This window comes from Wasmannia auropunctata, unplaced genomic scaffold, assembly GCF_000956235.1.
Source record: "Wasmannia auropunctata unplaced genomic scaffold, wasmannia.A_1.0 LD334250.1, whole genome shotgun sequence".
Lineage (NCBI taxonomy): Eukaryota > Metazoa > Arthropoda > Insecta > Hymenoptera > Formicidae > Wasmannia > Wasmannia auropunctata.
In genome coordinates, this window is record NW_012028640.1 from 520,589 (window position 1) to 544,755 (window position 24,167).

General features: G+C 39.8%; 1 protein-coding gene across 4 annotated transcripts; it reads left to right on the top strand.

Annotated features, from left to right (window-relative positions):
• Positions 1-438: 438 nt before the first annotated feature.
• On the top strand, positions 439-23,683 carry LOC105458925 (epsilon-sarcoglycan). 4 transcript variants are annotated; one of them, XM_011704542.1, is made up of 12 exons: positions 439-505; positions 5,597-5,945; positions 6,705-6,839; positions 8,247-8,386; positions 8,466-8,641; positions 8,922-9,023; positions 14,032-14,206; positions 14,772-15,013; positions 20,759-20,830; positions 21,371-21,514; positions 22,972-23,040; positions 23,160-23,683. In XM_011704542.1, the coding sequence occupies exons 3-12, from the start codon at positions 6,719-6,721 to the stop codon at positions 23,182-23,184; spliced, it is 1,266 nt and encodes a 421-aa protein (XP_011702844.1). In that variant the 5' UTR covers positions 439-505; positions 5,597-5,945; positions 6,705-6,718; the 3' UTR covers positions 23,185-23,683. The 4 variants fall into 4 exon arrangements, with proteins under 4 accessions (XP_011702844.1, XP_011702843.1, XP_011702842.1 ...); XM_011704541.1 differs by lacking the exon at positions 439-505 and adding an exon at positions 3,789-4,629; XM_011704540.1 differs by lacking the exon at positions 439-505 and adding an exon at positions 3,789-4,611.
• Positions 23,684-24,167: the final 484 nt, after the last annotated feature.

A 24,167-nucleotide genomic window follows, 5' to 3' on the forward strand; every position in this document is an offset into this window, starting at 1 on the left:
GCGCGACGGCTGTCGTTGAACGACGACGACGACGACGACGACGACGACGACGACGATGACGACGGCGACGACGGCGACAACTCCGGAGTGCGCGAGTCACAGTCTGTCGACACTCGTACTAATCGAATCCGCACCGCACTGCACTATACTGACGACGACGACGACGACGACGACGGGGCGACGGACGAACACTGGCAGCGAGCAGTAACTGGCAACACTCGCGTCCGCGCGACGATCGACGGCGGCCGCGCACGTCGCTCGCACGCACTCGCACACTACTAACGGACGGCTCGCTCTATCGCGGTCGGCGGTCGCTCGCGCACCTATCTCGCTCGCTCTCTAGTCCAGTCTGTCTCTCCCCTGCGCCGCTACGTCACACACGCTCTCTCTCTCTCTCCTTCTGTCTCTCCCGCGGGGGAGATCCGTCCTCTCTTCTCGCACCGGCCTTCCTCCGATCTCACCGCCGGAGCTGTTCTCGCATCTTTTGGGGAAAGCGCAGCGCCGCGTAAGAGATAAATGCAGTTATCGCGTACACCGTGGCGACGAAGGCGAGAACGAGGAGCAAACTCATCCCCCGCGCCGCGTACGGACGCATGATCTCGACCGCGGGGTCTCGTGTCCTCGTCTCTGTGGCGTGGGCCTCGCGCGCGGGTAAAAGAGTAAGAGTGTGCAAACGCGGCGAGGAAGAAGCCACCCGTATGTACGCTCGCCTTCCTTGCGTTGCGTTGCGTTGCGTTACGTTATGTCGCGTCGCGCGTCGCACGGCGGTTGCGTTGGCGCACACGAGAGAGAAAAGTCGTGCGCGCGGTGTAAATATATCCCTCTATCGGCCAAAGACGATGGGCCGATGGCCACGCCTCCCGTGGACGTCAATAGGCAGTGCCGTGCCTATCGCTGGCGCGTGTCGCGGCTGGCGAACGCGCGCGCCCGTGCGCCGTGCGTGCCGGCAAAGACACGCGTGCGGCTTCGGCTCGGCTGCGGCGTCGAGCGGCGCCCCGCGCCGATCGAGAATCGACGATTTTTCTTTCTTCGCTTGTAACGAGCTAACAAGTAAAAACGAGACCGGTGACATTAGAGATGATCGCTGCCGGAACAAAAAATTCAGCCGCTGAATAACGGAGACTCCGAGGGACAAGGAAGGCCGCGTCGAGGCGTTTATCTCTTATTAGTAAATAAGTTTCTAATTCGATTCTAAAGACTTAATACAGGCGAGAGTAACAAAGTTGAGAGAGTATAATCTACCGCGCCGTTTGAGATAATAATAATAATTTGCTCCAATTACTGCAGGAGATGATCGTTATCTGAGTGAATAAATATTGCAAAAAATAGCCGAGTGGAGAAAAAAAGAGGAAACGTGGAAATGATTCGTGTAGTTCGACAATTGTAAAGAAGGAAGATGCAAATTAATCGGACGGCTCTCGTTTCAGGAAAAAAAAAGAACCGAAAGTCGTCTGCGTGCGATTTGTCAAAAAAAGAAGATAAGCTTGCACGTTCCGTAACGTATCATTCGACGTTCATCAGTGGACCCAAATACCAATCGACCGAGATCGATACTTTCCCAGCCACTCATCGGCGTGCCGTTGGCCGTTTCGAGCACACAGGTGGAGGATGACAGAGCCCGGGGCTTTTACGCGCGAACGACGATCGGCGTTATCGGTGAACGGCCAATATACGTTGTATCATCTCTCGCTCTGCTCGACGTTCGGCACGATTCCCAGGAAAATCCCTGACGGGGGAATCCGCGGATCGCGCGCGTCCATCGGGCGATGTTATTCATCGGGCAAATTTCGAATTTCTGCGCTCTTGGATAACGCACACAGCGCGATCGATCCACGGAGGTTTTCTTGAAAATCTTGAATCACACGAGGTATCTCGTGACGATCGGAAACGTCATCCAGGGCATTCGTCAGCATACGCGTATGCGCGATATTGCGCGATAGTGCGTTTAATGCGTTGCGTTGCGTTCGCGAGTAAAGTTGAATTTGTAAGCGATGATTGGAAAAGGAAGGTCTTTTTAGAAAAAAAAGGAGCCTCGTTACGCGCGATTCTAAGAAGAATGAAACGTTGCATGGAGAGGAATTCTAACGTTTTTCTTAAAGATTCCGTAAGAGAAAATTATAACTCTCAAAGTATAGGAGATTGTTGATACGTTCTTTTTCTTATAGCTTAAATTTTCGTTGCAATTTTTTCAATTTATTATGACGGAAACGTAAACATAAGAGAGCGTGATCTTTTCTTGTTACGGTTTTTGTTACGAGGACTTTTCTTAGCGTGCAGAAAAATACGAATCAATATTTTATACACGGAAAGAACAATTTTGCTGAATCCAGATCTGAAAATAATTTTTGTTCAATAATCATCAAAATAATTTGGTGCAAAGGTCAAAATGATTACTAGAATATCAAAACATTTTATAGCAATGCTTATCAGTTTTAACATTCCAATAAATTATTTTGATGATTCAACAAAAAATTATTTTCAGATCTATATTTAGCAAAATATTTAGATCTTTCAACAAAATCGTCTTTCCGTGTAGGTATATAAGCTAGATGCTATAGATACACAATTTATTCTTTTTTATACTTTTTAATTTTATTTACTTTTTTATTCTTCTTTTCTACTCACAGCCTCTAAATTGTTGCAGTTGAAAAAATAATAAAAATGTAAAAAAAATGCAACCAAGAAGAAAATTAATCCATTGAACTTTTCTAATAATAACTTCGCTAAATAACGAACATTATTATTATATATGATACTTAAGAATATTAAAAACAAGATATTTCGAATTTATTCCTATAATAAGTCATCGTTTTATTTGATTATAAAAGACACTTAAAGACTCGTCAAGAGTCTATTAACTATCTAATAGAATTGTGTTTGTGTCGGGATACCTATTCTTTAAGACCGAATAAAAATTTAACATGCATTCAACACGCAAACAAACGGAATTTGTTAAATAAACGCAAATTTTACCGAACTTTCGAGATTAGTCTATCGTTTTCGCCATCGCATTCCTCGGGACTTCTAAACACGTTGATTTCCAAACCGCATTAGCGGTTAGCCGGCACCGCGTTTTTCGATAAGCTATAAAAACTTATCTGGCATCAGCAGGGTGTCATGCAGATAACAAGCGGGACGGAAGTTTCAGTAAAAGTGTGTCATCGTAATATGTGAAAGGCGATAGTAATAGTTGCGTCAATGAAAGCGATTACGTTTGTTGGAAATATAATTGGTCGTATCAGCGAACGTCATTATCATCTATGCGTGAATGTTATTGCGAGATAAATCGCTCGCGATTCTTAATATACGAAAAGGAATAAATAACGATGGCAGAGCCGTAAATTGAGATTTATTATAGTTCCGGGAGATAACGATAAAAATAGGAGCAATTAAACAATCGTTACGGCGTTTGTTTCTGAGAGGCATAAAAATATCGTTGCATTAAGAAACGGGAGTCTGCATGCAAGCTATTTAATTCTTATCTTTCTCTTTTTAAATGGTTCTTAATGTCGCTAAAATATCCACGATTGCAACTTTTTAATATTTTATTACACGATCGGCAACTCTTTAAATATTTTTTTATGAAAAAAGTGTAAGAACCAAAAGCTACATTAAATATATTTTATGACACTTTATATTTCCTGTCTAGAGTCTTTTATACAAATAATTCGAAACACCATGTCCTTCTGTCCTTGATATTCCATTATATTCTGTGGTCCGTTAATATTCATACATAGAAATTGTTCTATAACGTGTGCGTTATAGAACAATTTCTATGCATGTTTGTGCAGTGGACAGAATATACATCTTGGACTTAACCGAATAAATATTTAATTTTAATGCAATATTTCGAACATTAAACATTCCGACGAATATTTATTGTACCACATATTCCGGTATATTTATTAAAACTACAATCCTGAAAGACACAGGAAGATTTCCAGAGGAAGATTTTATAAGAAAATATCGCTGAGAACGTACGGTCCTGGTGGAACCAGTATATGTATATAGTCGGAAGCGACGTTCCAGCCGCGCATGTGAACGAGGAGTCGCCTGCGCTCCGTTTCGCCTCGAACCTCTCGGATCTTTTTTTTCCCCGGCTGATGTTGTTGATTCGGGCGCAATATCCCCTTCGTCGCGATGTAACGTCGACTACGTCGTTGTACCGCACGCGATTCCAGAGCACCGCGGCTTTACGTAAACACGGCGCATGTGTTTACCCGCGTGCGGGCTTCGACCGTCGCGGTTTTCGTTTCGCATTGTGTTTTCGCGCTGACCCGATCAGCCGCTGACGCATATTGCTGCAGCCGTTTCCGGCTTCCGTGCGGTCACGTTATAGGTCTCGGCACGTGTGCACGGGCTTCGGTGCGTGCGTAAGTGCGTACGTAGTACGACGGCGACGCGACGCACGCGCGACGCCGACGCGGGACGGCGACCGAACGACGGCGACGTCGACGGCGAGGTGACGCGTCGGGAGGTCGCGACGGCGAATTTTCGGTGCCGTAAACAGACTCGGGTCGAGTGCGTCGCGGGTGCGTCGTACGCGAAGTTACAGTAGCACACCTTCGCCGAGGCCGAGATTCGTCGTGTGGGCAAATCCCCTCGCACAAGGTACCTTCTCGACCCGAGGTATCTGGACCACCACCTCGCGTAATAATCGATACCGCGTCGCTCGATTTCCGTGACCCCGCCGGGAAATTCAGGCGGCACGCCAAAAATATCGAGCCGCGTTCGCTCAGGGTTCTTTCTTGGATTCGTATCAGTATACTCGTAGAACTGCCGTGCGCCCGTATTTTCCATCCGATTCTCGTGGAGATATCGGGTTGGATTTCGTGACGCTAGAATGAATCCGTCGTACATTAATTATTACAGGAAAATATAAATTTTCAAGAAGTGGCGTATAATTCAATGCTCTTAATTGTGTTGTACTTTGAATATCATATACAGTGTACTTCTTTTTCATATCTCTCTATAGAGTAATGTGCAGAGAGATTGATGAACCTCTAAAATTTTAATAAATAACCGTACCAGATATACATATTATAGAGAACAGTAAATCCAAAATTACAAGCTTTAATATATTTAAATCATTTTCTCATAATCAGGAAAATAAGTCAAATTGAAGTTTACAAATATGATAAGACTAACAGTAAAATATGTCTTTTCGTCTAAATTCGGATTAGAATGAAAAATTGTTTCAATAATGTACAAATAAAATTTATATTTAAAAAAATAAAAGCTGTTTGAATAAATACCAGAAATCTATCATATTTTACGTATAAATCTCAACCTTTTTAAATTGATCTCTATACATCTATTTGTTAAAACAAATTAAAATTTTTTAATTTATCTATATATCTATTTATTTAAATTTATCTCTATACATCTAAAAAATGTTAGCTTTTTAAAAGTCATCCACGATCTCAGCATTTCTCTTGGTTTTTGAATGTATAATATATTCCTCTACTTTAGTGGTACGAATTAGAATGTATTAGCGTTGTAAACAATAATAAGCTAATAGAATAATTGCTGTATAATAAAAAAGAGAGAGAGATATCTGAGCAAAATTCGAGATTGCTGTCACAATTCGTTGCAGATGGACTGGAGCTTGCATCGCGGAGGAGAATAAAAGTCCTCAACGTCGCGCCTGACTAATACTAATGCTGTATCCCTGGAAAAACTATCGGGAACCACAGATGCAGGGGAGAGTTTTCCGGTCGGGAACAATACGTACTTTTCTCACGTGCAACGCGCATCGTTCCACGTGCTGCCGGGTACAATAATGACAAAATCGAAGGCTGCATCATGGTTTTTACACTAGATACTGTACTGTGAGTCATTCGACGCACGTACGGTGTTGATACTGACGAAACGGATATCGTGTTATACGAGTTCTGCTAAATATCTCGATCAACAAAGGCGCATTAATCGCGCATCGTTTCATCGTAAGTATAAATTGCTTCTGTGCGGCGTGCACAGTCGTCTCTAAGAAGGTTGATAGCGTTTTCGAGTGAACGTGATGTTGAAGAAATCACATTTCATGAAAATGTTTTATAAATAATGTGCGATGGATATTTTCGATCCTGTATCGATTTCTCTATTTTAATTTAGAATGAAATTAAATTAAAATTTTTTAGATATTGCAAAAAATTATCAAAGATAGTAAATCACTAAATGGATTCTTCTCTAAATTATATCGAATTTTACGTATTTTCTCAGCGTTTTTTTTTCAATTCTTTAAAACTTGATCGATAATATCTTATATGAACACAGAAGCGATTACAGAAAAAACCATTCATTGGCGCACTCATCCTGCCTCGTGAGAACCAAGTATATTCGCTCCCAGAGTGCACTCCAAATTCAAGTGTGTAAATCTGTAGTCACTTTTTACGCATTTAAACGCGTGTTATATTTTTACACATTTTATCTGTGTTTTACACAGTTAAATGTATATTTTTTACAGACTTACACATATTGTAAAATTAAGCGTGTAAAAATATGCATTTAATTGTGTAAAACATGGATAAAATGTATAAAAATATAACACGCGTGTAAATGCGTAAAATGACAACAGATTTACACACTCGAATTTGGAGTGTGATTTTGGAGCATTCAGGTCGAAAACGCTCTCATCATCTACGTGATCGTGTCTTGATCATCAATCGACCTTTCATTGACCGGCATTACTCGTTGACACTTTTCAGCACGAAACACAATCATGCATCCGAGTATAATATTACTGTCGACATTGGTGGCCTTCGTCGCCGCCGAGAGCATTCTAATGACAGAAGTCTTTGTCATACCCATCAGACCCGAGACTTTCGACTGGAGTACAGATGGTAACAGACATATATGTATATATATTTATATATATTTACGTATATATTAACCTATTCTATAATTGTTCTTAACAATATCTTATTATTCCTAGTCCCATAACTAACGAATTTCAATATTAATAAACTTTTAATGTCTTAAGAGAGACGTTAAATGTTTATTAAATGAAAGAAAAAACAAAGAAAAAGGGAAAAAATATCGAATTATATATAATATTGTATTCTATTATTTTCACACATATATTACTATCAAATCAGGTGAAAGACAAAATAATTAAAAGTCCTTGAATTCTTCTGTGAATGTGCACACAATTGCTTATCGCTGTCGCATTTTATTTTTATAAAAATTTTTTTATATAATTATCGAGGAAACTTAAAAATGAGATATTTCCTAGATTTCTATATATTAACTTTATTAAAACTAAGGCTATTATTTCTATAAAAGAACATGTGATCTTGAAAAAAATATTCTTGTAAAATAAAATTTTTGCAAAGTCATAACAGACACTTAAACATTAATTATAATTTCTGTTATCATCTATACTATAGGTCAGTACTAAATAATTGTTTCAAGATAAAAGTTATCTAAAATAAGGAATATAATGTTCAGTATAGCTATAATTATCTCACGTAGATACCCGTTAACCCATTTCACAATACGAAATTAAACTATGTCTTCGTACGTCATTCGTAACACGCCGCGAATAGCAATTACTTGTTGAACCGTCGCGTCGTAAACGTTGCGCTGACCTTACGGCCAATATTGTCGCATACCGCGGTACTTTCTAATTCAGCGCCTTCGGACAATTTTAACGATACACGAAACGAGTCATTAAAGTTATTGCCTGCCTTGTATGTAACATTATATCCTTTTTTCAAATTAGACAACGCCGCCTTCCATATGAGTAAAAAAAAAAAATCTATTTCATATTCTTTAAACTTGAATCGATCGATCATTTCGAGAGAGGTGAAAGGATCTCTCGCAGATCTTAAAGATCTTAGATCATGCTTCGGACATATTTAAGCATTTTTATTCACAGAGAAAGATATATGTCTTTATATTTTATTATCACCTTTTTTTCCTTGCTTTTTTTATTAGGATTTATTTAATTAAGAACTTTTTTGTCTCGTTAATTTTATTTTATCTACCGTTTTAATCTTATTTCTTATACATTTATTATTACTGGGCATTTTTATTCCGAATTTTTTACTTTTCTTTTTTGCGATTTTTAAAAGTTTTATTAAAATATTTGTACGAACTTTTTTATTTTTCCATTTAATAATTTTTCTATTATCTTTCTATCACAGATATATTTTATATATTCTTTTCTACATTTCTTATAAATAATTGTTCTGTCGTTTTCTGTCGCGAACGTCTCGGAAATTTATACTGTGTCATCTTATTTCAAGGACACTCCGATCAATTTTCGTATCAGCCATCCTTGCTGAACGCCCCCGATCTTCCGTCATGGATACATTACACCTACAGTAAGAAAGATCATCATGGTTTTTTATACGGCGTCGCGCCCAAAGATCAAAAGTACTTTCAGGTGAATACACAATTACTGCAAATCAATTATAAATCATCAGTTTGCAATTGACAATGCTTGATTGTGATATTAATTTCAGTTGGAGATCGTGGGATTGAACAAGCACACATACGAAACCCGTTACAAAGTACTTGACATGAACGTACTCGAGAGAGAAAATTTAACCAAGTACGAGGTGCACCTGAAAATTGATAATCTTAACGTGGAGGACATGTTCGATCACAATCGCACCCAAAAACTCCTCGATATATTCAGGTCGGTTTCAACATTCTCGATGATAACATACATTAGTCATTTCCTTGCTTATACGAAATGTAAAAATGGGAATTTTTCGATATAACACATATAAAGCGCTTCTCAGAAATATAAACTCAATTGCATAAAGTAAAAAAATAAAAAAATGTATATAATCTTTGAAATTAAGAAATTTTCAAAAAGTAAAATTGATGCGTTTTGTTTCCGAGAAGCTATATCGCTAATTAATGGTAATTAGATAATAAATTATGCCGACAACAACAATCAATTTTAATTGCAGGAAAAAATTGTGGAAAGGCGCTGCGGACTTGTACGTGACTTTTTTGGCGTCTGCAATCGAGCTCGGAGCTCGTTTGCCTCTGAAGCCCAGCGAAGGCGAGGGGTGAGTTGTGTTTCTAAATTATCCCCCTGCCAATTCAATTTAATTCTTATACTCGAGAGAATGGAATTTGCCGCGAGACTTAGGATGGCCAAGCTTCCGACTGTGATTTCTGTCTCTTTTGATTTATAAACCGTTTCGAGCATTCCATTAATTGTCATCAAATATCAAACGAATAGTATTCTCAAACAGTCACAAGCTGCGTTGTGTATATATAGCAAAAACATATCATTAACAAATAATATACATTATTTGTTATTGGAAAATATCAAATAATGTAAAAGCGATGATTTCATTAAACAATTTTCTTCTCGATTCCAGCGTTAATTAATTACGCGACTGACATAAGTTAAAAATTATAAATTGATACGCAATTTCATAGAAACGCATTAATGTGGTATTTGAAGATGAGAATTGTTGAGTGTTGTCACGACGAGACTTTACAGCTTCTCTGATATCGCTGACGTACTAATCGACCGATTAACCGCAAACAGCGCCGTAACGCGGATTCGACGGTTGTTTTTATATAATTGTATGTTGCTACTTCGTACATTGCGCCATCGTCCATTCGATCGTCCGACGGGAAGAACGTAAATACGGTCTCTTATTGGAGGCTGGTTATGTTTAATCTAATTATGTATATGTGGTCGACAACTTTGAGGAGTGGCAGTCATTAAAGAGACAGTAGTTGACATCACAGTCCCGCAGCTGTTCCTCGCTTTCGTCTAACGTTTTATTCGCAATATGTTATATAAATATTAAGCATTTTATTGTCATAAATATTCGAAGTAACGTGTCAATTCATCTGTCATCGAATTGAAGCGAACGTATGGAGCGAGATAACGTCGATCAGGATTTGCATTGCCGTTGCATAAGCTCGCGACGTTGCACTTCGCGCATACAATGCATATTAATAAATATTCTCGAAGTTTAAATCATCTAACATGACGAAGAGTATTGTACGAAGCACCTTGAATCGCGATTAACGATTTTTATCGATTACATCACTGCGGTTAGACGTTGCTTCTCTCTCGCGGCTTTTCTCGCCGTGACGTAGCTCATCGATCGCTTTTTCGCACGGAGATGCGGTCGTTTCCCATAGAATCCGCAATTGAATGACGGCATTCACGGATTTCTCAGAATAAGTCTCCAATTACGTAGAATCGAGCCGATGGACTTTCCATTGGGTATTCACGTAATCGTTACGATTCGCGTAATCGTTACAGTTCGTTGTGACTCCCCCAAGACTTTGATTCTACGGATCAACGATCACGGTACTCCTACGCGATATTTCTGCGGGCACGTAAAACGAACGATAACGCGATTTATCTTCCGCTTTCACGCTCCTCGCGGGAAAACACTTGCGTTCTTTCTCAAACGGGCTTGAGTTTCCTACAATCGACGATTAAGTACACACCATGCGTTATTGATACAGACAATGACTGTTATTTTTAATGACGAGAAGATTCACGTGATGATAAGCGAGAAAAATAAGGAAATTGCAAGCGGACAGTTGTAGCGGATGTAATTTGCAGGCGGGAGCTCGAATCAACTAATATATTTTGAAGTGCGCTTTTTTATGACAAATGAACAATATGATAATAATTAATCTATTTACAATTTGCCTATGTCTAGCTGGACTTGACATAATACTTTGCGATATATAAAGTTTCTTCAAATGTTCGAACAAAAGTGTATGATTGTAATTAGCAAATTGTATTTTTGGAAAATCTTCATAAATTCTTCCAATTAATAAAAATTATTTGACCCATATTAGATCTGCTGATTAAATTACATCGAGGATAAGATTTCACCTTCGCTGATTCGCGAGAAATTGAATCGCAAGGGATTAATTACGAAATCTCAGTAGTTGAGGACTCGGGGACTTGTATTTTACTCATATTTACGCTCATTCTTGCGGAACCGTCGAGGAAAACGATCTCGTGCACGCGAAACGACGGTGAGACAAGTCATGCGCGGTGTTGCTGTTATTGAAGCGCCGCGCGGCGTGGGCCGGTTTCCTTCCGGTGTAACAATATGTGACATAAAAACAACGTGTTTATACGCGACATGAGGCGTGTCGCGTCAAAAGAAATTCAAACGGTTACGAAACCATTGTTGCATTGACATGGCATTGACAAGCGCAGGATGTGACGCGAGATCAGGGCGAGAAAGAGAGAAAGAGACATTGTACGATTTTCGACGTATGATGTAGATTTATGTTTGGGCAAATAACGTCGAAGGCAGAGAAAGAAGAGTAACAGTTTCGTAACGAGATATCGAGCCACAATCATGCTTCCCGGTACCGAGATTGGAAACAATGGCTTTTTCTCTCCTAGAGAACAAGATCAATTAATAATATTGAATAAAAAGTATTTTGCGGTTTTAATCTGTCGAGAGAGATATTCTCGTTGCTCTCACTGATTTTCTGATTCACCACATCTGACTCATTGCGCGCAATTTAAATAAAATCGGATCGTTGTTTCATTGTTAAACGACATGATATGAGTCAACTTCTTTTTTACAAACAAGTTATTCCGCGAAAAATTAGATATCCTTACTTCGAAAGAGTCTTTCATGTTAATTATAAAAATAATGTATATACATGACCTGTAGATATGCTTAACATGACTAAAATTATTCAGTGTTTTATTCATAAGTAACATAAAATGAGACATTTAAGAATGGAAAATCGTCGAGAATTTCTCTTTTTCTATCTCCTTTTTGCGACGCGTGTTTTCTTTTTCTTTTTTTGCGCGCAATGACTGACACAATCGTCCGGATGGAAAACTTTTGCTCCCCGCCGCTGAAACTTCTCGCAGCGGGGTTCGCATCTGCAGCGCGAGTGCGTTCTCGTTTCGCCTGCTAGCGTGTCGCGTTTATCACCGTTACGGATGCTATATCGTCGGAAAAAATGCAACGACGAAACCGCAACGATAAGTAATATAGTCACGGAATTATGGGTCGCTCCTATGAATTACCGTTATTATACCTTGACACCGTCGCGCGTTCGACGAATTTGGATAATCGAGGAGTTACCTTTCATGTCCCGACGTAACGCCCACGTATATTTCTCACGTTATTATACGTGAATCACCATCGTATTGTCGCCGCACATTTGTATCCGATCGACGCGTTGGGCGAAGAGGCGTTTGCCTCGATCGCCTTAAATGTGCGATCGAGCGAAAGTTCGAAATCGTTACGTCCACAATGAGCGGCGGTGATTAATCTCGCGCGACGGCGAGATAAATCGACTATACGGTGTGCCGCAAAGATACCGAAAACACACTCGACCTCGCGATACGGTTAGATAGACAGAAGGAATAAAATGGGCATCCGCGATACCTACTTCTCGGTGGCTCGGGGGACCCGATCGATCCTTGTCCAAACTCTTAGTCTTTCTCGCGCGTCTTTTGCGCTCGAACTAGATTTCTCAGAAGGCGTTATCCGACACTGACAAGAAGTATCGTAGCGCAACACGGAGCGAAAGCTCGAAATCGCGCCCACGATCGCGCGCGAGAGAGCGTCAACGATCAATCTCTCTCACGCGGAAGATAAATCGATTACACACCGACCGATCGTACGTATACTGCATTACTGTCCGATTGTCACACTCAGACTTATTGCGTCGCGCGCGAAGTACGATGACACCGCGACCGAGCACAGTTTGCCCACGGCAATTATTCCCAACGTAAATGCGACATTGTCGTCACGGAATACTTGGCTGACTGACTGGCGGGGACTTGTTTCCACGGGTGATAAGGCCGCGCCTTAGGAGCCACTTCGACCTTAGATACGTATCAGCGCACCGTATCGCTGCGTATCAGTGAAAGCCGGGAGTTCGCGATCGCGAGGGCTTGATTGGGCGCCTCGACACCGCGGACATTGTATTTTGTCTAATCAACTATGGATTATCAGCGTGAATTCCCGAGTATAGCATCGTAAACGAAGTCATGATCCGAATGTATTATGTATGAAGTTTCAAAATTGAAAAAGGTAAACGAATTCGCGCCAGATATGAAAAAAAAAAAACATTTTGTTTTATTTTAAAATTAAAAATCGAAAAAAGAACTTTTTTCAAACAGAAAAAAGTTACGTGGGCAAGTAGAAGTTGAGTTTGCGAAATAGAAGTTAATTTTCCTCTACAGATGCTGGCTGGTTATGTCGAGCTAATATGACATGTATTACTTGCAGCGTATCGTAATGGTTAGTCTCAAAGAGGCTATTATTCGATCGATGGAGTAGTATTTGCGAAAGATATTTAATTTAAATGCGCGAGCTATGTGGACTGCAGCCTGTCATTTCATTTGCACGCAAGTGAAGCTCAGTATATCGTGGAGTAATAATTATATAATTCCGTGGCAAACGGAAGAGATATTGACATCGGTATAGAATATAGCGGAATTACGATTTGGATTTCGCTCAGCTCTAACGGAATAATTATTTAAACAATGCGAGAGGTCGAAGTGTCATCAGGCTACGATTTGCAATCATGAATTATAATTCAAGCGGGGTCACTGATGAAAGATGATGGTTATTCTTCGAAGAGTTAAAGTACGTCTAGCGATATTGGGATAGGTCACGTTTGAAACAAAACATTCGCGCTGGCGAAAGAAAAAAGCGATTAATAATAGTCTTCCGGGTGCACTAACGACATTGACCTACATCGGTGCGGTGTCAACAATTTACGTACTGGGGAACAATCGTCTATGCGTTTATTGTTAATGCACGCTCGTACAACGTATACGGGCAAAAGTCCCACGCGCGCTACTTAAAGGAATCCTTGACGGGAATGACGCAAATACCGTGGATATCGCGATATGATCCGCCCGATCGTTCGATCGTGTCGCGAGTACAGGTTTCCTCGTATAACGCCGCGAGGCGACGGCTCTTTGTCTCGAAGGTGAATCTTCCTCGATTCAACGCTCTCGTGCGAGCGCATTTTACATCTCGTCAAAACATCTCTGACATATTTTGCTAACGTCAACAAGAGGTATCGTTTCCATTTCAGAGTCGTCGTGAGGCTGGGTAGTACCGTACCGTTCTCGCAGGAATTGAACGAGTTGCAGGAGGAGGTCAAGCCGCTATGGAAAATGCCGTCGTGCCCCAGAGACTTCAAGAGGACCAGCGTGGAGATACTCTTCCGCGAGGCTGAGTTCAGATTGGACTGGTGCTCCTTCAGATTAGTGAGTTGCGGTCGGATTAAATTGCGCCGCGCTTACACGCGGAGACTTTATTCATTTGCCGTGATTAATGTTGTACGCCCGCGAGAGGAGTCTCTCTCTCTCTCTCTCTCTCTCTCTCTCTCTCTCCGTGTGTCTCTTTGACTACCTTTGCTCTGCTGTTTGTAACGTTCACTCGCGTAATTTGTCTTGCACAAAATTATGCAAATACAATTGCGTGTGAATTATGCTGTCACGTCGGCACTATTACGTCAGTACAAGTCAGTATCGAATCTACAATACGTATTAATTACCTTTTCGTGAACTACGCACATTTCCTGACACGTCATTGTATATTTCACTCGTAACGTCACCGCATATCTCTCGCGTATTGTCAGTCATCCTTAATTTACATTTTACAAAATGCAGATAGTTCCGCAGTCTTGTCTCGATCAATCAATTTCGATTTCACGCAAAATTTTTACGTAAAATGCCAATCGCACTACTATTTATATAAATAGTCTATAAACACCTTGTGTTGCATGATATTCCCCTCGCTACTTACGCGATAAAGACGTAATTTTTGCAGCTAGAGGAAGATCAACAGAGTCTGCAGCACGAGAGCGCCCGGAGGGGCCCTAGCGTCGTGGGTCTACCCTCGTCGGGCATCTCCGAGCACACGGAGTGGCGGTGGGCCCGTTCGACGAAGGCCAGCATACCCACGAGAAGCTACTTCAAGGAGATCGCCACCACGATTTTCGTACCGGTCGTCCTGCTCCTCGTGCTGGGCGCCTTACTTAGCACAGCTTTCTGCCTACATCACGAGAAAATGTAAGCGCTCGATACACTCGTTGGAAGAAAACTGGCTCGAAGCTACTTTGAAGCGACGATCATTTGCATTTCAGAAAAATTATTTTTAGCAACTTGATTTGCATATTTCTAACTTGCATTAGAAGTGGAATATTTATGTTTTACATCTACTTATTTTTTTTTATCTTTGATATTAGTTAACTCTTTTTTACGTCCTGACGACGCGCGTATAAGAAATCGCGATATGAAATTATAGGCTGAAAGTGCACGAGATAAAAATGTCGCAAAGTCGAAGTCTTCGACTAGCTAAGTAAAATTATTGTGCATTGTTTTCGGGATCAAATCAGAGATAAAATAATATCAGTGAATCCAAGAATAGGACACGATATCGGATAAAATATACAAACAATGTAAATAAATAGTAATAAATTTAAAAAAAGAACATACACGCTATATAATGTATTAATAAACACATAAGTGGTCTAAAATGATGTATTATTAAATTTTAATTGTAATATTTATAACACATATAAAAACAAGATGATATATTGTAGGTTTTTTGCCGTTAAAACGTGTAAATGTGATGAAAAAAAAATAAAATGATGAAATTTCGCATTGACAAAAAAAAAAGGATAAGATTACTCAGAGACACACGTGTCACAAAGTGACATTCACGAAAGAGAATAAGCAAGAAACTCTCGCGAATGTAAAATGTTGGCTTCCGAAATAAAAATGAAATTTATTCGATTTATAGCAATTTTGCTAGTAATTATGTTGAATGAAGAACAAATAGCTATTATCAAAAATACAGTTTTATACAAAGTGGCCGACCACTATTTTAATAATCCAAAAACTGGTTTTTGCTGAGCAAACATTTTTTTCAGAAGCCTAATTAAAAATATATTTAATCACCAGAATATTTAATATTGAAAGCTAAAAGACTTGGAATAATAAAGCACCATCAATCTTTTGCCGTGAAAAAAAATCTCTTTTTTAAATTAGACAAAGATAGAAGAAGTTTTTATATATATAGCTAATTCCATTTTGTAAGATTAAGAGCCTGGCATTTTGCTGTATACATTCATGTTCCAGTTTCCTTTTCTTGCAACTCAAGGCAATAAAAACGAACGTTCAGGGTCGGTTAATTTGCGGCTGATGAGTTGCAAAGGGGCGGGCACTATCTTTCGAGAGGTATGCAGTAAAAAGTATTGAAATCACATAGTCATTGGGATAATGTCATTTACATACGCGACACAAACAACCAGCAGGCAGAATATAGGATCGAGATTTTTGTACGTGTGATATAACTGATCCAATTATGATCTTATTATGGACTCTATGTGCGTCACTGTGTTTATTTTGCGCGCATACTTATTTAGCCGGTAAAACAAAGGATGACTATAAACCTATTTGGATCCAAATACTCCAAATCATTAACGGCGATTAAACTGATAACGCATTGACAGATTTAATATATCGTTTATAATTTTTAATACGAGTTTTTTTACGATATATAATTTCTAGCCATCATCAAACATTTCACTTTTCAAACCACAAACTATCGAAACAGCTATTACTGCCGATAATTTCTAAATATTTCCGAGAACGAAATGATTGGTCTTTCTTTTTCTCTCTTATTGGTTTCCGGCAATGCTTAATTAGCTGGCTGTCAATAACATCGGTAACGCTCCGCGGCGATGTCTCTGACAGGAAATAGAAAAGAGAAAAAAGAGACGAAAAAAACAGAGAAAAGAAAACATGGAGGAGAAATGGAAAGAAGGCGCAAACAAATTAAAAAAAGAAGAAAATGAATGGAATAAGAAAGAGAGAACGATAACAGAAAAAAAGAAAAAAACCATCGATTGATCAATACGATGAATTCCATATTTATTTGATTCTCAATATTTTCGATGACGTCAAATTTAATAACATCGGGTACTACGCTGATGATATAAAGAGAAAAATCGAGATTTTTTAAAAATATTTATACCTAGTCACAACGATGACGATGCGAAATGGTATCACCTGATCTTTCTCGTTTTTTTTTTTTTTTCATTAAACGCTCGCGCTCGTCATACATGCGAACACTGTTACTATTTTGGCATACGAGCGGTTTTGTTTCTCTGCCGCGTGTACACACTTGTCACTGCGTGCGTGGCGTACATGCGTGCATCCATGCGTGCACGCTTGTATACGTATGTACGTGCGTGCGTGCGCGTACGTGCGTGAAAGCATGGACGAACGGGTAAGTGACCGCGAGTGATCGGCGTTTTACGATCAACAGTCAGATGGTGTATGACGCGATCGAGATCGGTGTGACGCAATGGAATCGCTTATCGGCGATCGCCGCCGCCGCCGCCGCCGCCGCCGCCGCCGCCGCTGGCTCGTTCACGCGGAAATAGATTGATGTGTCTGCGATCGGCTTGATTTCCGCCGTGATCGGTGATCACGCAACGCGTGCTAATTTTACATTCCGATCGATGTAAACACTGGCTGGGTTTTGTATTCTTGAATCGGCGTCTGGCCGCGCATCTACTAAAATTTCCTCCACTATCGCAGCTCTCTCTTTCTCTCTCTCTCGCTTGTCCCCGCAATCGCGACGCGTTGCGAGCAATGATCGATGTGTGTGCCACTGCTTAAACAACACTACGTCATTTCGCGAATTTATGTATACTTATGTAAGAAAAAAGAATGCTAAATTTAATTTTACTAAGCGAATGATCTCAGGTGACCAATTAACAATACATCTTTTGATATAAAAAAAAAAAGATAAAATTCTTCCAACAATACAAATGACTAAAAGTTCATCCAACGAAATACGCGTCCAATTGCAAAAAAATTTAAAAAAATAATTACTTAACAAAAAGACGTAAAAACCGATTTAATATATAATTCAAGCGTAAAAAAAATTAATAGATGCTTGAACGATATCTAAAGAATCTTAACCTTTGAACCACCACGCCCAAAAAAATCACAATGTCGGTCTGACAGACTGCTCTCGCTAATTTTATAAGTTAATTATAATAAAAATGTATGTTTTCTGAATACTTGTTGATGGGGAAAATAAAAACTATGTTTTAATTTGAGGGTTAACAAAAAATCTCATATACAATAGAAATAAAATATATTTAAATGGTGACAAATAAGAAAATTGTTGACAAGTAACGTTCCAATAGCGGTCTGTGAGACCGACATAGTGGTTTAAAGATTAAAAATGTTTTTAAAGCATATTCAACATTTTGCGTATGTGTGATTACACTTCGGGTATTGTTTTATATCTCATATACTAGATGCTCCCCGTATGTTCAATAAAAGATGTGGAATGGGGCGGGAATTTCTAATAATACCTACAAGTTCGCAAAATGACATAACGCTGCTTCAGTTGAACGCTTCAATTGCCGGCCACAAAAGCGGCATGGCCCGGCTTCACTGCACCGCTGTAAAAGGCGTGAAGTGCCCGGAAATGATGCTTACAATGGCTACAAAAGCCACTTTACAAAGTTACCGCGTAAGTGCTACCATAAAATCTATCGGCTTTTCTATATGCACTTATGAAAACGTGCTCCAACTGAAGGATTTTGTCCGTATTTTTTATATATCCGCGTATGGAATGTTCATGCAAATTAAATTGCTAGGAAAAAAATGTATCGTTCAACCTGCCTGGAATTATTAAGTATAAACGAATCGCTCTGAGTTTCTTTCAATTCTGCCATGCCGTATCAACGTCAAGAGATTGATCTAATTTGACCTAGAGGTCTTCATTGCAAGCGTCTTTTCGTCGCTTTATCGGCCACTTTGCGAGACACTTTTACCTCGGCAATGCACAGCATGCAACTCGTTACTTTCGATAATATACCGGCTAATCTATTATAATTAGGCGTTTTACGTCATGGTATTTATCATAAATATTTAGTGAAACCTCTTGAACCTTAATTCCAACGATAATGCGTATATTCAAACGATACACAAAATCGCATCTAATCTAATCGTCTAACGTCAATATTTTTTGCGACGGAGAGCAGTAAAACTGTTGAGGTAATTTATAAACAGCTCACATCAGTACGCGAGTTTACGATCGTTGGGGAAATAAACATGAATCTTATAATCGCGCTCTGTTCGCCAAGTGTTAATAAGTCTATTACTAAACATCCGGTACGTAATAATTATGAAACGCGTTCGACCGAACGCGTTATATGACGTGTTATATGACGTAAACATCATCAATCGTTAATATAATATTTATGTAAAATATTTTACACTTATTGTAAAATATATAGACATAACAATTTCGACGAATTCATCTTCGACGTTCCAATATTTTTTACATTCATCCCGTAATGGCAAGGATTCCAATTATTAGCGTTCTTTCCTCGGCGAGATATCGCGGCACTGCATGTTACGGACGTATTCGATATGCGTCCATAATTAGAAGCGTATCGCGGTGCGTGCGCGATTAAAGCGGAATGCGGCGGAACTTACGTTAACGGCTTTTAATCGGGTCGCCGGTTGCGCTCGGGTGCGGTGCACGATATTCGGCGGAGTAATTCGCCGGGCGACCCTGCCCAAAGCGCCGCTCGCACGCACTCGCGGTGCGTGCGTATCTTCGAGTACAATCGCGCGACAATTTTCATCGGCGGCGTCGCGATAACAAGTCAATTACGTCGTGCCATTACGTGACGATTGACGTAACCGCTGACGCAGCCGCGTGCATTTCGCGCTGCTACGGGCGTCGAGAACACGGCGGGATCTATTTGAAGTCACGATTGTGATGATACGCACATGCATTTCCGCGTTTCTTTGTCGAATCGCTCGCGTTCCCCGGGGAGTACCCGAGTACAATTGCCGTGCCGCGATCAAGGTAATCGCGCGGTTGATAGTGCGCAAACAGGAACAGGACTCGAGCGTCATAGGCGCAATATGACTCATTAAAAAGTTCTGACGGTTACGCGAACCGGAGAGAGAAGCCCGCGAGTGAGAATCCGTTCGTCGAAATATATACGATTCGGACGGAAGTGTGTCCTGGAAGCCATAACGATAGAAGTACGGCTTTCGTCGAAATTATACGAGCCAGTTTTTAACAGTGCGATCTCTTTGATTTAGAATCTCGCGTGACTTTCTTCCCGTTCTACGATAAATATATGAATATTAATTACGGCAAAATTCTATTAAATACAAGAAGAATATTTAAATTAGCAGAGATTCAAATAAATGTTTAGTCGCGGACAAAAAATAATGTTGTGGAGAAAGAATGATATTTCATAAATTTCATTACAATATCTTTATAGATCGTCAATTGTAAGAATAATTGGAAATATTTGCAACAATCGGTTAACAATTTGTATTTAGAGGAATACGATTCATTAATTTAACGTTGCAGCGTTAATAGCAAATTAATGACGTAAGTCTACAATATATCTGACAAAGTTTCATAAGTGTTTATATGGTTTCTTCACTTTTTATTATGCCTTATGTATGTTCGTGGCTCCGAGGCTCGCGACTATTGTGTTCTGACGCAAATGGTAATTAAAATACCAGCCGTTGCGGGAAAAATAGCATTGTCAGAGTCTCATTATAAGAATCAATTTTTGTTTTTAGAATACAATTTAATTTATGGATGTTATTGTGATATAATTTATGATTGACGCAAACGTTAAATCGAGCGGGCGAAGGTTTGTATTACGTTGTATAACGATATTAATTGATCGCATATTTGAAGGCATTCTCTTGCGGCGAGTAAAAGTAGGTATTCATGTTTTATTTTCGTAGGACGGATCCGGAGTCAGATGAATATTTCGATGAACTCTTTAATATTTTCCTTTTGAGAGAACAACCCGTCAGGTATGTTCACTCTGTCATCGCACAAAATAATCTAGTTCTTTAATAAGTACTAATTTCCGTAAAGTTACATGACGTTATACTAAAATTCTACTAATTTCATGTTTGACGTAAGTCGTAATATCTCGCGAATTAAAAAAATTATCAGCTGACTGTACCGTTTCAATTTAGTTCGGGATGAAATTTGTTTTAATAATTTTGTATATTTTCTAAGCTTTCCTAATTTATGCGTATATTTGCATGTTACATAATACTTTACACGTTTAAACATAACGACGCTAGGATTGATAAACGCTTCTTAAAACTTTACAAATGAAGATTAATGGCACTTATGTTCGTCATACGATAACTATGACGACAAAGTAACGGCTAGCGCAGGCTCGAAGCCGGATTTTAATTTTATTCACGATCCTTAAACTCCATCCTTGTTGCAACACGCGCGCGCGAATTCTGGAGGACCGCGCGAGGAAATTAATGTTTCGCTAAATTTAAATACAAAAATCAATATATCCCGCTTTAACCGAGATATTCCTATTTTTGCAGAGAGAAGCGGGAGCCCACGCCGGGGGAGGGGGTCGGAAACAACGGAATACAAATGGTGCAGTACGCTATGCCGGAGAGAGGCACTCTGAAATCGCTGTCGGCCCAGCCGTCGAGTCCGGACGAATCTCTATCGCGAAGTCCAAGGTATAGAGATTGCCTGTGGTGTAGGCTGCGTTCGTTCGAAACGTCACTCGTGGCCCCGGTGTATCATTTTACCCCTGTCCAATATTCGATGAACAAGAAGAATATTCGATATTAAACGATACACGGAGGCGCTCGGATGATTTTTCCGAACGCTTTACAGCCGTGATTTCGCGCGGCGATTTTAAGTCTTGTCTGATTTTAAGTCTGACTTTACAGAAAGATCTTCGTTGCAGATTATGTTAGATACGTTGTTAGATTCTATCATATTTTCATAAATTTTCCATTCGGGGGACACCGATCAAATGCAGGGTCCGCGTGCTATCGTGCGTCTTTTACAACGAATCAAACGCGTGCAAATCATACCGGTTTCGATTTCTAGAAATCTAAGAGCGTGAACAACATTCGATGAATATTCAAGTCATTTTTTGCCCCCACGCGGGGGAAACCTCTTTCTCGAGAGATCCTGTTTCAGATAAGACGCAAAAAAAAAATTCCACGACAGATTATCTCGTTTATTACGTATGCCGCTTCTGGCATAACAGGACATCATTTCTTAGGAAGAGAACATGCACGCGTAACTCGCAAGGAGATTCATTAATCAAAACGAACGCATCAACGTACTACACTACTATACATATGCGCGCGCTATAATTATTTCCAGTAAAATACACTTCAGTGCAATCGCATTGCGAATCTGTTACGTGGAAGTCGTAAAGAGGCAATCGTACGCGCGCGAAATCGTGTGAATTTTTCTTCACTTTTTACAATCGTATAATTACGTAAGAGCATAATTGCAAGCGTAGGAGCTATGCACTGCTTATACGGATACCCGTTTTGAATTATTTAACTGACGAAGACAAAGTTTCGGAAGAAGGTTAACCTTTAAACCACCACGCCCAAAAAAAATCACACCAATCACAACGTCGGTCTGACAGACCGCTATTATATGCTGCCGCTAATTTTATAATTATAATAAAAATGTATATTTTCTGAATATTTGTTGATGGGGAAAAAGAAAACTATGTTTTAAAGTAAAGGCTAAAAAAAATATCTCGTATACAATACAAATAAAATATATTTAAATGGTGGCAAATAAGAAAATTGTTGACAAGTAAACGTTTCAATAGCCGTCCGTGAGATCGATATAGTGGTTTAAAGTTTAAAGAACCTATAGAGGCATTTAAAGAATTCGATAGACACTGAAAGAATTTAAAAGACTTGAGAAGTCAAAAGAGCTGCTTTACCCAGGCAGAACAGCAGATCACGATATCGTCAAAATGACGTTAAAATGACTCATAATTGATCGAAAAGTGACTTTTAATGATCGTTTTGATGTCATGATGACTTGTTGTTCTGCTTGGATTATTCGCCGGTGACTCTTACACTTTTTTCTGCAATAAAAATAATTTCAAGCGGTGCTTTAACACGAACATAAAATTTTTTATATTATTTTTTAGAATCTCCGGCGAACGCTGCAACCCATACGTTCGTCCAAATCCGCCGCCTTACGCTGGACCAAGCAACTTGTAAGTATATACTTCCGAATCGCACACACACATGGACACGCGACTTTTACATATGTATATATATGTACGATTTATTTCCTAATCCGCGTAATTTATGTATCCGGTTTTCGTGTTCGCAGCGCCGGCCTACGCGCCGATTTCTGACTACACGAGCAGCCCGCGAAAACCTGGTTCTGCTAAGTGAAATACAGTTCGCGGGCGGCTTTCAACTCGACGTTCCGAGAAAGGTATATGAGCCGAGTGTATTGCAAACTCATCGAAACCGGCTCCAAATTTGCAAGTTGAATCACATCAAATACGCACGTCGCTTATTATCGGTAACCATAAACATGCGTTGCGTCACGCCTTCCGAGCAATATATCAGCGGATTCGTTACAATACGTTAAGTGTCCCGTCTGAGAAGTCGATGTGCGTCTGAAAGATTTTTCGGAATCTACAATTTATTCCGATAGAATAGAATAGATAAAATAGATGCGTTGTGCGAATATATATATAAAAAGAAGAATTTTCCTTCAAAGTAGCACTGTGTACAATTATTTGCACCGCAATACGATAATATGAATATTGTGTAACATATGAGATTTATAATACATTATAAAATATAATCGTAGGGAAGTTTGTATTGAAGAAATAAATGTGTTTAGACTAGAAACGTTGTTCTTCAATTCGTACTTGTTCTCATATCGACAATAGGCAATCGAAAGTGAAATTAATTATCTCGTCGATATGCAAGTTTCATGAAAGAACTTTTGCGTTTTGTAATCCTTATCAAGGACTCGTAAAAGGAAATGGAATAACGCGGCTTACTCGAAAGATAAATATTACTCGACGAATTAAGGATCATTTGTCGCCAAGGCGGTCATTAGAATTGTCTTGACGCACGTACATACCTTGATCAGCTGTAATCGTTAACTTTCTACCGGGTGTCGTGTTTGGAGAGAGAGAAACAAAAAGACAGATCGGTTGCGACGAGTCGGTTGCGGGGCAGGACGGGAACGAGAACGAGAGCGACGGAAGCGCGGGATCTGTGGAGGATGCAAAAGCGTGGATGAGAGAATTTTTCGCTCCTCGCGGATCTTGCAGCTCGAACGGACGACCGAGAGCTGACCTTTCACTTTCCGACGGGG